At 34.4% G+C, this 16,297-nt stretch overlaps 1 protein-coding gene across 4 annotated transcripts in view; it reads right to left on the reverse strand.

Annotated features, from left to right (window-relative positions):
• KIF6 (kinesin family member 6) overlaps positions 1 to 16,297 on the reverse strand; it is a 126,556-nt gene that overhangs the window by 95,305 nt on the left and 14,954 nt on the right. For all 4 annotated transcript variants that reach the window (XR_015731483.1, XR_004593013.3, XM_034428018.3 and 1 more), the window contains exons 4-6: positions 5,781 to 5,928; positions 4,008 to 4,117; positions 1,752 to 1,881 (exon numbers count right to left, since the gene is read on the reverse strand). Coding sequence is in view for 2 of the 4 variants with exons in the window: in XM_034428018.3 (XP_034283909.1) it covers positions 1,752 to 1,881; positions 4,008 to 4,117; positions 5,781 to 5,928 (388 nt within the window). In the remaining 2 variants the exon portion in view is untranslated. The remainder of the gene's footprint in view (positions 1 to 1,751; positions 1,882 to 4,007; positions 4,118 to 5,780; positions 5,929 to 16,297) is intronic.

Raw genomic sequence — 16,297 nt, forward strand, 5'->3', positions numbered from 1 at the left:
GGCTGAATGTAAAAAAAAAAGTGAAATTAGGTTACATTCAATGTGATGGAAGTTTCCAGGTCTCAACAAATCACTGAGTTGTGAAGTGATAGCAAGAAAACATGATTATAAAGTATGTTTTGAATCATAATAAAAGTGAGAGATAAATAAAATAAAAATAAATAAAAATAAAGTCATATTCTTTATTAAATCTATCAGAATGGTATATACAGTCTGCCTTCTCTTAAGCTTTCAGAAAAAAAAATCACAAATGTTACATTACATCATGTACCATGTAAAAAATTATATTTGACTTCCACCACCATTTCCTATTGTGAGGCAGAATTTCTTTATTTTTATACAGTGTATATCCTGTGTGGTGTTTCTGGTTACACCTAAACAAAATCTTAAATTATCCTAAATTTGCTATTTCTGAATTTGTACATCAGCCTGAAATTTAATTAGTAAAGCCAAATACAGAAAGGTATTTGTGCATATTCCTTATAAGAAAGAAGAGTCAATCCTCAGAATTGCCATATTGCAAAGTGATTTGTACAGGGCTGCTTTTATGAATAAATGAAAATATTTCTTTGCCATTCTAAAGTCTTACAATTTAATAATGAAAGAGTTATTCTCCCTACTGAATAGTAAGATTTCAGATCTTTTAAGAATTCCCACTATTACTAGAAAACCTGCCACAAAGATTTAACTTGGCCAGATTCATGCCAGAGGAAAAACATATAAACTTATTATTTACTTCCTCATTACTTAGCTTCATAAAACTTTTCTTTCCCCATATACTATTGTTTCATGCAATATTAAAAATGAAGCAGTTTAATGTGCAGACAAATCCCTATCTACTTTGATTTTCCCATTTGTTCAACTGAGATTAAGGCCTAAGTATATGTTCATCTATCAATGTGAATTGTGTTGCAACACATACAAATTCAAAGGAAGGCAGTAAAGATGACTAGGGAACTGACAATTAAGACTTATGAGGAGAGACTAAGAAAAATGGAAATATCTCATTTCAAGAAACATGAGGATGGATTTCACAGGACAATATTCTTTAAATACTAGAAGAGATGTTACATTTAGGATTGCCATGGGGGAAAAAGCCAAGGGAAACAACTGTCCAGCTCCCTTTGGCCTACCTCAATTTGGATGAAGCTACCCAGAAATTTAGCACACCACAACTAAGAATGAATCATTATGTAACGACACCACTGAAGCCATTTCCAACAACACATTTCCAGTAGACGTTTCTGAAAGTTACAGGTCTTGGGCTCAATTTCAGTGCCTTTTCCATCACTTAATGGAAGTCTCATATCATGGTTTCCAAGGGTCAAGTAGGGGAAGAGTTACTCATTAAGATTCTCCAAATTCCTGTCTTGGGGAACTCTAGCTGACATGTCTCCCACAAAAACTGCATTTGGGAAGGCATGATTTCTCTGCCAAAGTACCATTCTTTTCACATATAGATTCTTCTACTATAAAGTACCTGGTTGTGTATAATATGATTTACATTGGATTAAAAAATTCAATTAAATGTTTTCATATTTAAATATATTTAGAAGCAAAAGCAAAACAATGATACTTTAAGAACACTATTTATAAATTTGACTGAAATTTCTGAATAGATAGCTGGAGAAGAGCATCCAGAATTATATATAAAATAGGCGATTATTTACATGCTTTAAATAAATAAACATATATTTTACTATAAATTTTTTTGGTGATTGCAGAATAAGAGATGTTGATAACATGCTCACCTCTGCAATCATCCTATTTGTGTCACCTAAGAAAAGCAGATTCAGAGCTTCTTCTTCATTGGTTGCTTGCTGCAGAGAGAGATGTTTCAGGTGAATGTTCTGATCAGGATCCTCCATTATTGTCACCTTTCTACATGAAAAAATTAAAAACATGTATGGGTTTTAGTTTTTTTATCATAAATTATACAGGAACATTTATTCAGAAGTTTGATCATATACAAATGCTTTAAGGTTTACTCTAGCTACTAACAGCAAGATTTCCCAATAAATGAAATATATATTTCAGAATTACTTATTCTACTGAGGGAGAAAACTGAGTTGTTCAATATTAAAGATAAAAAATTGTAACATTAGCAATTAAAGATATAAAACTATAACATTAACAATCATCTCTATACTACCTTATCCTATTCCAGATGATCAGGAACTGTAATCTTTATTTGTTATTACAGTAAACTAGGAAAATGAATTTAAAGAAAATTCTACTCTGCTCAACAATTTAGCAAAATGAGCTGCTACAGGCTTGTTTAAACATAGGATTACCTGGAAGAAGAATTTTATGGGAAAAGGAACTATAGGCCATATTACTGAAACCCAAGTGCATGTTGATTTCAGTGTCTATGGAGATTCTCAGTCATCTAGGTCATAATTGTCCCAGATGTGCTTTTTCAAGAGGCAACTGGACTTTCTGGTTTTTCTTTGAAGACATTTAGTTTCTCATCCAAGAAGCTTCTTCAGAAAAACCAGAAAGTCCAGTTGCCTCTTAAAAAAGCACCTTTGGGATATTGATTTCAGTATTAAAATAGATAATTGTGAGAACTGTAGTACCTTTTTGGACCTGGAACAGTAAAGGCCACATTTTTTTCTAAAAGAAATCCTCAATATTCCATTTCTTACAAGTTCTACAACTTGGTTGATGTAACTGAAGAATTTATCCAGCTCAACTTGGCTAATATTGTTTTATACAAATTCCACTTAGCTTTAAAAGGAATCTACAAATTCCATCCACTTAGCCAAATGGAAAACATTCTTTGTTTATAAAGAAAACAAAAGCCTTGCTTCTGCCTCCTCTGTCATTATGAATAAATTAGCAGTACTTTTCCACATCAAGACCCAAATTAGCATTAAAACATATAAACATTTTTTCTTAAAGAAAGGAATCAGAAGATTAGAAATAGAGCTGTTCATACAATTGCAATGTGAGACATAAAGTATTAGATAGTACTAATATTTCTAGCTAACTTTTCTGTTTCTATGTTGACAAGGAAATCTTTTAAATAATATTTCCACCCAATATATGTGACAGTGAAAAAATGTTGTATTATTCCAATATTTATATTCACACACATGTATACACATATAGTGGTATTATATATTAAAACATACAAATATACAAAAGTCTAGTAGCAACCTAGATTTTCAGGCCAAATCTTTGCAGGCCAAAATTCTCCCTGCAGAGTTTGCAGGCCAAAACTCTCTCTACAAACAGTTACAAAACTGTTGAAGCCAGGGATGGGTTCTAAATTTTTTTACTACCGGTTCTGTGGGCATGGCTTATTTTGTGGTTGTGGCTTGGAGGTCATGTGACTAGGTGGGCATGGCTAGCTGGTCAGAGTCATTTCTGGAAGGTCCTCGACTTACGACCAAGTCCTCGACTTACGACCCAACTCATTTGTTTGCTTTTAACACTGATCAGCTGTAGGATGGCCCTTTCAAGCCCCGTGGCAAGAGTTTAAACAGTTTTTTTCCCTCTAGTCATCAGCTGGGACTCAGGAGGCAGCAATAGATTGGGGGTGGGACCAAATAAAAGGTAAGAATAACGTGGGTGGTGGGGTGGGAGGGTGGGAGGGCAAGGGGGAGAACCGGTTCGGTGACGTCATATCGTCATCGCTACCGGCTCTGCCAAACCGGACCGAACCGGGAGGAACCCACCACTGGTTGAAGCACTGTCCAATATATAGCTGTGATTAATTTTTTATTATTATTTATCTGTGAAAAATCTAGGAAAATTACATTGTAGTTTTTAATTGTTTATTGTAATTGTATTTATTTGATTCATTGTATAGAATAAGACATTTGAAAGAAAAAAAAACAGCAGTACTGTTTGCCACAGCAATGTCACAGAAACTTTAATTTGATATAAATTTTAAATTTTAATTTCTTTTGATATGCAGACAGGCAGACATACCCAGAGAATTGGAACTAGGAGAAAAGGAAAAGAGCTGTGCTGATTTTTACAAATATTGCATTACTCACGGTAAGTCTTCCAGTTTGGAGGCTTCGTGCCGTGGATCTAGCAGATCATAGCCACACTCATTGTAAATTTCTAAGTAAGAAATATGTGTGGTATATACCTTACTGCTATCCTGAATGAAAAGGAAAAAATTAAATAATTGTATAAAATCTAGATTTTACCTATATTTATTTTTTTAGTTTAGTACTATATAAACTTGATGTTAGGGTCTCTCTTCCTTATCTAGCTAGATAACTCCAGTCTATTTCATCAAGAAACACCCATGCTAAGGAATTCCAGCATGATAAAACATTAAAATACAATCCATCCTATTGATACTATGTTAAAATAAATTGGACTGAGCCATCATCAACAACCAAGTAATTGGTCTCAAAACAAAAAAAAAGTATCAATAAGTATAATAACAAATGATGAATCAATTAACTCAGAAACGCTCTCCAGAAAACCTCAATTTTTATCATACTTTAGAAAGCTTTTAAAGTAGGGCCAATCTAATTTCTAAGGAGAGAAACCTAACCGTATAACTGGTGCAATTAACAAAAAGCAATGCCTGGTGGCCTCAGATCCCCTCACTTCACTGAAATGGGGAACAACCAGCAGCTTTACCAGGGACAAGTATAATATTGTATATAGGTCAGTTCTGTTAGGGAAGCAGTCCTGCAAGTGATTGGTGCCAAGTTGAAAGTCATATATAAGTCATACCTGCCAAAACCAGCATTTTGAATTGCATCTGGAATTGAAGGGCCTGCAGCACCAGTATTATATGTCCTTGGTGACTCATATCTGCCAGTAAGTAGGCTGCCACATTCTGTTCCAACAACAGTTTCTGAGTGATCTTCAAAGGCAACCCTAGGTAGAGTGCCTTACAGTAATTTGTATGAATAGTAATGAGGATATGAGTTACTGTTGGGAAGTCCTTGAATTCCAAGTAAGATTGCTGGCCAAATGCTCACCTGGCCAGAGTCTCTATGTGGGAATGACCTTGGGGCACAGAGGGAAGAGCCACAGCCAAAGAAACACTCACATAAGAAGCAGCTTAGTCTGCAGAAGGAATGTGGGCATGGCATATTTCTTGGGCTGTAAAGACGATGGGGGAGAAATGTACTTTCAGACTTACAAGATTTTGTTAATATACCCTTACAATAAAGTAAAATTAGTTCATCTGGGTGTGCTTTCTGTCTTGCAAGACTGCTCTAGGAGAAATCCAAACACACCTGCTCCTTCATAACAAGGGAGACTCAGATCTTCTGAGCTGTTGTAAACTCAGGCATTAACTGTACTACAGTTTTAAAGAAATGTCACATAAATTAATATTAACCTATTTTAATACAAACTTTCGAGCAGGTGGCCATACAAACTGAATGATGCCAGGCTGACTTAAAACTTTAAGCCAGGTTTCTGTGATACAATACCATTCCTGCATAAAACAAAACCTTGGAGTCTTTGGTGCTCTCTGAACTGGGTTGTTTGCTTGTAGATATTTCATAACCCAACTAAGTAACAATATTAGTGCTAGTGAGTGCTAGTACTGTTGTTGTTATCTAATCAGGTAATGAAATATTTACAAGCAAAGGACTTCACCACTACAGATATTCTCTTCTTTTAAAATAATAGTTGCATCTTGGCAATTTCTAGTCCTTTGATTTCCTGTTAAATATAATAGAACCTTCATCTTCTTGAGGCTACAGAAAGCAACATGAAATTTATTTACATAATTGTATATTTCTGGAAATAAGTTATTCTTAAATGAAAAGAACAGAAATAATGGTCTGTACCTTTTGTAACCTCTGAAATACGTAGGACAGGGTCCGTGGAATTATCCCCCGATCACTGTAACGTTCTGCTCCCCCAGTGATTGTAAAAGTCTTGCCACTGCCAGTTTGTCCATAGGCAAATATAGTTCCATTATAGCCAGACAGAGCACTGAAAATGGAGACAAAATGTGCATATATGTAAATTTGTACATTTTAAATCTGTTGTTAATAATTTCTTTGGTTTTTATTCCATCTATATTTGTACAAAACAAGGCAGCATACATAATGCTTCCTCCTTCTATTTCCCCCAAAATCCCTGTGAGGTGATTTGGGCTAAGAGATAGAACAACTGGCCAAAAGTCGCCCAGCAGCCAAGGTTCTCCTAGTGTCTTATCTAGTACCTTAACATCAAACTGGCGCTCTTTTTAAAAGAAATAATCATTAATTTTTTGTTGCAAAATGAAAAATGATATTATATTTTCTTTAGCCAAGCAAACATTCCAAAAACAGTTTACAATTAAATACCAGGCACGCTGAGTACATTTGTTCATCATATTCAGTAAATATACTTGAGTTGCACAGTACTCCAGATTCAGTTCTGAAAAATGTGCTTTGAAGTATGCAGGGGTCACACAAATGTGGCATCTGCTTGCACCTCCTTAAAGCAACTTAATCTTTTCCAGGATCATGCAGCCTCTGCAGATGGTGCAACAATTAAACTTGGGAAAGAACACGCCAGTCAAAAACTTGCAAACGTAATCTACATCCATTATTAGATGCATGTACCATAAAGCACCCTTTCTAAATTATTTCCAAAATATGCCCTGCCTAATTGTATACTCATGGTCACCTCTGATTCCTGGTGTATTGCTGAATTACAATTTCCATTAGGTTGAACAATAGGGTTTGTTAGAAAATATATTCCAGTAACATCTGAGAGACCAAAGGTTCTAAAACTCAAAACGGGCCACCTGTAACATGGCATTTATAAAATCCCTAGGTCTTTATATGGAAATGATAGAATTCTGTGCAAGCAGTATTGTAGCTAGGAAAAGTTACCTAGCATATATTTTTTCAATCATCTGTAAGTGAAGAACATAGGATTGACAATATAATCAAGGAACAATTATCCAAATTTTATACAGACATTGTACCAGATTTAATCAGCTCAGAGCTGGCATATGTTATACACAAGTGGAAAAAAGTAATATTTATGTTTGTACTTTATATGAGAAGAGTTTTAAATAGGTCAGTCTTTAAAAAACAAAATCTTCATTCCTAGGAGAATGGGGCCTTATACAAATCAGCTTCCAGTCTGGTGCCATGAAAAAGGCAAAGGCCTCCAACTCATTTATTTGGAAGCCTAAGCATTTGCCAGATGGCTCAGTGTAATCTACAATAGCAAAATGTCAAAGAAAAACATACAAGATGCCAAAGAAAGTCAGAACCACTCATAACAAAAATACCAGAATTTTCAGATACATTTGTTTTCTGCCTGATTACTGTATCTTAGTTTGGAAGAAAGCTATTGCCTATTTTCAGGCAATGTTGAATGAAATAGTTACTGGCTATCTTTGGCTTAATCAGAACATAACCTTTTGGACTATTGCATTTCATTAACCAAACATGGATTATTATATTTTTTTTGCTCCAAGTAGTTTTTTCTTTTTAGTCATAAGGTCTGAACAATAAATCAGGAAAAAAAAATGTTTCCCACATCAGTTGATAGATCTAGTGGGCTATATCGGTTAGCATGACCTCATTTAAATAAATCTGAAGATGAACCTGAGCTAGTTAAAGAGTTACCAGATATCTGAACAGGCAAAGGTAGACATGGACAATTGGAAAGAAGAACAAATGGTAGAGGGGGGGGAAGGAGGACACACTGTTTAACTTTCTTGGCACTAGCAACAAAAATTACAGTAAAAAACTTGTGAAAAAAGAATTAGGCATAGCTAGCTAGCTAGTTAGACGGACGGACGGACGGACTGACCTGACTGACTTGTATAAATAAAATATTACATTTTCCAGCATCAAAAACATTAGGTTTTCAACTGCAGGAATCTGCTGTAGACAGCTAGAGGCAAAAGCCTTCTGTTTGTAACTGCTTACAGCCTTGTCAATTTCAGACAAACAGAATGGAGAATTACTAATCAACCCTAGTTACTTATCATAGAGCTGGACGTGTTAACATGTGGTTAGCAGCAGAAGTGATTGTTTATGTATCAGGAACAAATGAAACTACGGTACAGTGGTACTCTCTGCATTCTTTCTAAAATCTCAACATCTTTGTTACATTGTGGCAACCAAAATATGTTTTACACGTTCTAAAACAAGTGTGAAATCTCCCTAAACTCTATAGCAGATAATTTGTACAGTAGAATATGAGATACAGTATATAGTCTTCTCTAATTTAAGTGGCCTTCAAATGTATTCCCAAAAATTTCCATAAAAATATACTGGCTGAGAAATTTTGGGAGCCAGTCTCCCCATCTTGATGTACCTAACTGGTATCAGACTTCACTCTAAAACCAGCTACTAGAAACTCAATTCTAGTAAAAGCAAATTTTTCACAGATTCAACGTGGCTAGATAAGATGCTTTACTGCTAAAAGGAACAATTACTGTACATAGGCATCAATATTTTTCATGTCAAACCCAGAGTTTAAATCTTGACTTTTGCCTCTTTCCCCTCTGAGTCAACAGATTTTAGCTATTCCCTTCCCAGCCTTGGGAGTTGTAAACATCTGTTTCATGTTTACATAACAGTTCTGTCTTTCCTCAAAATGACTGATTCCAACTCTAAAACCACTGGCCTTTATAGCTGGAAAAAGCTGGTATTTCAAAAAATGAATGCAATATTTTTGGTATAAGGGCAATCTTCAAATACTTAGATGGGGGAAATTATTACTTTATCATTACCTCTATTTTTGGACAGGGGAGCTTTATGAAAATGGTTTATCTCATAGACCTATTCCAAGGCAAGAAACCTACAAAATTTCAGAAAAAAGTTAAAGAATTATGAAAAATGAAGTTGGTGCCAATACGTTATTATTAACATTCCTTTATGTTTGAGAATGAAGTATCAAAAGTAGACCCTTCTTCTTTTCCCAACTTAAGAGTTTTCCTCACATAAAGAGCATAGCAAGAAATGAAGACTTGGCTGTTCAAGCAAATAGGCTGACTCTGATTCTGGGTTTTATTATTTATTATTTATTAGTTAATTTGGTTTAAAATGGGATTTTGTTGTACATGTTTTTAACTTGTGTTCTCCGCCCTGAGTCCTTCTGGAGAAGGGCGGCATATAAATACATGAAATAAATAAATAAATAAATGTATTAATTTTTGTAGATACACTGGCTCAATTCATATTTCATGTTATATATGAATTCAATTTAAATTACCTGAAGTAATTTAATCTAAAGTATCTCATTTCATTTTAGACCTTTCCCACATATATCTAAAATAGCTTAATTCCATTTGATTCCTATTACATCCCTGTAAGAAAGATTAGCCAATGGTTTTGTATTTCACATACAAATCTATTTTTCTACAATAGATTCTTTGGATCCAAATGCATTCTCTCTTTCTGCTTATGGTTATGTTTGTTTTAATAATTTGCAATACTAATCATTTATTTATTTAATTATATAGTATAAATGATTTTATTAGTCACTGAAATAAAGGTTTGAACGTTATCAAATTTTAAACTGATATACATAAGGTTTCCTTTTGAGGAAATATGATCTAACTCAGCTGGTTATCACCAATATGCAATGGATGACAGTACAACATGAAACTGGAAATCTAATAAATATAATCATATTCTTCTGAGAATTGGAAGAGGTAGGTGTTTCAGCTGTTTAACATTCATTTGGTTCAACTAATCTCCATCAAAAATGGTTATGGATTAGAAGAAAGAGTGTAGAAAAATAGAAAGTGACAGTCTGGAAACAGGAGCCCATCAACCATATTATTTCTATCCCATGTATATAGGGATAGGTTCAATTTCTAAATACTATATTGTGACTGGTATAATTAGAAACCACAATGTTTTCTTTTTAAAAGATTCAATTAATGACACATCAGACAAAAAAATAACAAACACCTACAATCCCCCAAGAACACTTTGTTAAAACAAACTGAAATAAACATTTGCAATATTACAGTATTCTATGTTTAAAAGTTTATAAGTTTGAACCTGGCAATACTAATGACAGAGATACTAGTACGATTTTGCTAAGACTCTAGAGATAAATATTCTTCAAAAACATATACGTAATTCACTTGTATAATACATTCAGAGACTAAACATCTTTACGTGGAAATCTAATATTCCAAACATGGTTAATTGATTTGGGCCCCAAAGTAGATCCCACCATTAAAGAGTTGTAGGAATAAGGGAGTACTGATAGAAGTGTTTAAAATAAACCTACTATTTTAAACAGGAATCCAAAGTAATAAAAATAAGAGCCTAGAAACCCCACATGAAGTCATCATTGTAGAAGAGAAACCTTGGGCTGGCTTTCTGTAATTTGAGCAATCTTGAGCTCATTTGCTATAACTTGGGTGCCACAAAAGAAAGCATATTATATCTAAAATCACTGAATTATTTTAAATATATTTTAAACATTATACATGTTATTAATTTTAATTGAATTATTTATACTATTAAAATGAAATAATAATGCAAAAGGAGAAACTTTGCTTTAATGAATCAGTAATCAAATCTAGAAGTATTTCGAACTTGTAAGTGGGGAGTTATGAAGCTATGAGCATGCAAATCTCTATAAAAGAAATAGACCAAGTATTAATATTTCCTAAGATTTTTTTCACAACTTTTTACTTTCATTTGGTCCATCACAGAAGGTTTTTGGATCTGTAATATCATTCTTTCAAGGTGGATCAGATCAAGAAACATATTACAAAAACTGCTGGAATAATACTGTTGTCAAGTATAACATAGTTTTGAAGACCTGCCAGAATTTCCCTCTTCCTCCCACCCCACTGTCCAGAATCAAGGTAGGCTTATTTTGAATCTCTTTCGTGGTCCCTCCTTTCCTAATGTGAGCTATCATTTACTTTCTTCTTTATTATCTTTTAACAATTCTGCTAACAGTTCCTTCCTTCATCAATATTATCTCTACAATCCTCTACATACAATGATTTTGGCATGATACTTTCAAATAGTAATGTTTATGACAAAAGTAAAATTTATTATCAAATTTAACTTTCCAAGTAAAGAACTCTACTTAAATATATGGAAAAGAAATGTACTTAAATAGTTATTGCCTTTACTTGATTTCTATCCTGCCTTTCATTCAATAGCTCTGAATGAAACACTTGATGTTCCCTCCTATTTTTCCACAAATAAATCTGTAAAATAAGTTGGGCTGACGGACAGTGACTTCCCCAAAATAATCCAATGAGTTTCTATAGCTGAAGATAAACCTTCATTTTCCTGTTCCAATATCTTACCCATTATGCCACTAACTATATTTTATTTTATTTGAATTGTAGATAAACATTCCCTTAATTAACAAGAAATGTTACAATATCACTTTTCTTTTATGCCGAAGTAAATACCAAATATTCATGTAGATAGTAGCTTGGAAAAAGAGGTGCAGTGCTTTCTGTTTGCCTTTAAACTATTTTAAATGTGTGAAACATTTAAAAGTGATGGAGGACAAAGTAAAGAAAGTAAAGTGACATGGGAGATAAAAATAGTATCTTCCAAATACTTTATAAATCTGTCCTGTCACACTATATAACTTTAATGGAAGGGGCAGCTGCAATTTGTCCCATTTGTGCTCAAATGTTTTAAAAAGATATCTTACAATAGAAATTTGATAAAAACAGGTTTTTGATGCAGATTCTTATCTGCAGGTTCATAACTATTTTAATCCCATAGTTCTGACACTTTACTTTGCCAACATTTAAAAGGAGAAAGAAAAACAAACTTAAAACTTACTAAAATAAAACCCTATAATCATGCAAAGTGGCATTCAAAAAAGGGCATTATTTTCTTCCTCCACTGTGCTGTAAATAGATTCTACAAACTTCTATGTTAAACCACCTATACTAATAAGAATAAGGATGTGATGCATGTTTGTCTGTTATAAAATTTAACCAGTTCACCATGTCAACCAAGAGATATAAAAAGATCAAGAATGATGATTCCTTCCAGTATATCACTGTTCCTCAACCATAGTCATAGCCTAGAATTAACATAATGCAGGCAGCTTCTTAGTAGTTCCCAAAGCAAGAATATATTTTATTTCAATTCAGAAACACAATACTCTATAATCTCTAACTTCTTTTTCTCCCACATTTCATATTTCATAAAAATTGTTATTAATGTGAGATTCACTCCTTTAGCCCAAGACTGCATATGCATTGAAGCCATGTGTGCTTTGAAAATTATTTCAAAGAAACAAGTCTGAAAAAGGGTGCAAATTGTATATTTTTTGACTCAGAAGGAAGCCTGAAAAAAGGATGGTTTGCTGTAATGAATATCAGAGAATTGCTAGGCTCACATGAGATCTGAACGATTACTTCAGGATTATCCCAGTTGTAATATATTTTGAGACACATCATCAGACCAAATTCACAGCCAAAGCTAAAATATGAGAAATTCCAGTTGGAGAAAAGAAAAAAAGAGTATGGATGGACTAGACCATGCAGGGGTTTCAAACTGGCAGCCCACGGGCCAGATGCATCACACGCAGGCCAGGCCCACCACGGCTCCGCAAAGGCAAAAAAGGCATGATATATCACATGACACGATTGAGTTTGACATCTGTGGACTAGAGATTTAGTACCAAGCTTTGTTTGAATTCCATTGCATGAGATGGAGGGCTGCAAACCAGTCTTCTTCCTTCAGTGTGACTCTGTGATAAATATAATTATAGACCAAGATATGATTAAGAAACCAGGATAATAAGACACTGAGAACTAATCTATGGCTATATATTTATAGTATACCTATGTCCAGTGTTTCCCCTTTAAGGTGCTATTTTAAAAAAAAACACCAAGCTTAGATTACAAACAATTATTCTCGTTGAAATGTACTATAATAAATGTGCAACCACAAGTCTATTTAGAATATATGAGACAAAGTAATCTAAGTCAGGTTACAAATGTATTGTTTTATACACTGTGCAAATATAATGTAAAATTATGTCTTATTTCAGAAAAATTTACAGTGGAAAACAACAGAAGCATTAAGAGATCTAAAACTGGAAATTTGACAGTTTTCCCCAATTTTTCACTATTCAGGTAGCATGTATATATCAAGAGCCTTTTTTCAGGCAGCCACTGTGTTGGAAACCTCTTTGTCTGCCAGTTAAATCACCCAGCAACCTATTATACTAGCAAAAAGCACCTACTTATCCAGAATCAACATGCTACAGCTGCACTTAATCGAGCCACAAAACAAGCTCAAGAGGATGGAAAATGTGATATGCTTCACCACAGCTGAATGGCTGGGACAATGAACAAAGAATAATGGGAAATAACTGTTCTTTGTGGGAGAAGGCAACAAAGAATGACACATTTTCTCCTACACAAGCATGCATAATAAAAGCAAAAAATTCATGCATTATCTGAATATCCAAATATATGCTCCAACAGCTATTAAATCTCCTTTGACTCTTCATATAGTTTGCTTGACTTTCATAAGTGGTTTGCTTTTGCCTTTGTGATTTTTGTTTTTCTTTTTTTCCAATTTTGCCTAGCTTGGTGTACCTCCCATTTAAGTCCTAAGCAAACCATTGTAATTTTCTAGCCGAGGTCAGCCAAGTGCTGCCACCTGCTGACATTCAATAGATACGTTGACAATGTGCCATGAATCGATGTGAACTCTTAGTAACCACATATAAACACCTTTTCCAGGATGGTCTGTGCCCAACTTGCCCTTTCAGAGCTCCCAATGATGCATCCATTGCCACTATAATCAAGTCCATGTACCTTGCAACTGGGTGTCTTCTATTTACTTCCTTCTTTCCTATATCTTTAGAATTCTCAAGAAAGGTAAGTCTTCACATAATGTGTCTGAAATAGGATAATTTGAGCCTGGACATTTTTGACTCAACTGGGTCATGGCGGCTCTACCACACGAGACTTTGGCATTTTTCTTGACTGCTATTTTCTTAACTGTTAACAGTTAATCCTAAAAGGCAAGGCTTTCCACCACGTCAATATTTTTTATTGTTAGTTCTGGTTACTTTACCTGTTATTAGTTTGATTTTCTTTATGTTTAATCTCAGTCCCACTTCTTTTCATTGTGCTCCTTGAATTTCATTTCCAGACCTTCCAAATCCTTTGTATTTTTAGCTATTAAAATACTGTCCCCACTATTTTTACTCCTTTTCCAATCTGGAAACAGTCTGTTTTAGCATGTTTACTACAGATTGTGGTATCCTATTTTGTGTGCAGATTTTGCACGAGGAAAATGCAATGTTCTAAGATTCCCATTTTCCTAAGCACAACTCCTCTGTTCTATCGTTTGACATGATCAACACAATTTAATGTCATTCTATAATCAATGAAGTACATATGGATTTATTTATTTATTTTGCATTGTTTGACCTTTTTTTTTATTTAAAAAGTTTTAACAATCATTACAACAATTACAGGACAATTGTAATTTTTTCCAGTTTTCCATCTCTCTCTGTATTTTTTGCCACAACGGATCATAATTATACTTAAATAATTTTGCATTTGATGTCATAATATAGACCCCTAAATACTTAACTTTTTTTACAATTTCAAATCCTGTTAGTCTTTCTAATTCTTCTTTTTGATTTATAGTCATATTTTTAGTTATTATCTTCATTTTCTCTGCATTTATTTTAAATCCAGATACTTGTCCATATTGATTAATTATATCCATTAGACCTACATCCGACTGTAATGGTTGGGTTAAAGTAACAACCAAGTCATCTGCGAATGCTCGTAGTCTATAGTCATACTGCCTAATCTTAATTCTGTTGTGGCTCTGTCCTCCGAGCCTATTTTATCGGAGGAAGAAGGCTCCGAACATGAAGGAGAGGAGACGGCCAGGCCTCCCTCTCCAGGACCCTCCTCTCTGGCAATGCCTCAGGTGTCTCCCGAAGGAGAAGAGATTGGCCAGGAGCCAGGTGTTTCGGATAGTGATGAAGAAACATTGTGGTTGGACCCACGCCAGCGTCGGAGAGACAAGTGTGAGCATCAGAAAAGGAGGCGTGCCAGAGATTAAGCTGAGTCACTGGACCACACCCCACAGGCTATAAAAGGGAGTGTGGTGGCCATTCGGATTCTGTGACGGACATAGGTAATCTCTGGCGAGGCACTTGCACCTTCGGGCACAACATCTATTTGCCGTGGATTTAATTACAAACTGGACTATTCAAACTGTGTGTATTTTTGTCTGTGTTATTGGAGTAAAAGCTTATCACTGACGTTGTGTGTTTGAAAAGTTTATTTAACCCTCGGCTGGCTGGTTGGGTGTGTGCATGGTACGGGGACAGAACAAATTCCACTTATTTTGTCCGACCCACGTATCTTACTTAACAAAAATTCCAAAGTCAAAATAAACATTGTCTCCAAAATAATGGAGACAAAGGGCATCCTTGTCTTGTTCCTTTTTTTATATTAAAAGTGTCTGTTAAACTACCATTAATTATTATTTGCGCTGTTTGTTTCTGATATATTGCCTTAATAGATTTTGTGAAATGTTCCCCAAACTGCATATTTTCTATTATTTTCAATAAAAATTGCCAATTCAATTGATCAAATGCTTTCTCTGCATCAAGAAATATCAGCACCGCAGGGATTTGGTTGTTCTTCCCCAAATACTCCAATAGGTTAACAACTTGCCTTACATTACTCTTCATTTGTCTACCATTTATAAAACCAGTTTGATCATTATGAATCAATTGTTGCATGACTGTCATTAACCTATTTGCTAATATTTTAGCAAAAATCTTGTAATCTGTATTTAAGAGTGATATGGGCCTATAATTTTTTGCTGGGTGTGGTCTTGCTCCTCCTTTGGAATCAAAGAAATATAAGCTGTTCTCTAAGATGGGGGTACATCTCCTCCAGATTGTATATTAGTAAATAATTCTTTAAGTGGTCCCACCATTTCTAACTACAAATGTTTATAATAAGCAGCTGTCAAGCCATCCGTCCCAGGAGCTTTACCCACTTTCAACTGCTTAATTGCAAACATAATCTCCTCGGTGGTTATTGGTTGATTTAAACCCTCCCTTTGCTCTTTTGTAATTGTAGGAATATTCTCTTTCTGTAAATATCTATCTATATCTGTACCTTGAATTTTATCACCAGCATACAACCTCGTGTAAAATTCTAAAAATGCTTTTTTAATCATATTTTGCTGATAAACCTCTTTACCTTTATATTCTATTTTCTCTATAGTCCGTGACTTTTGTTTTTTCCTTAACAAATGTGCTAACCACCTCCCTGGTTTATTAGCATTACAAAAGATATTATGTTTAGCATATTGCAAATTAGTTGTGACCTGATCTGCCATTAACA

This window comes from Pantherophis guttatus, chromosome 1 (assembly GCF_059756535.1).
Source record: "Pantherophis guttatus breed Tessera chromosome 1, ASM5975653v1, whole genome shotgun sequence".
NCBI lineage: Eukaryota > Metazoa > Chordata > Lepidosauria > Squamata > Colubridae > Pantherophis > Pantherophis guttatus.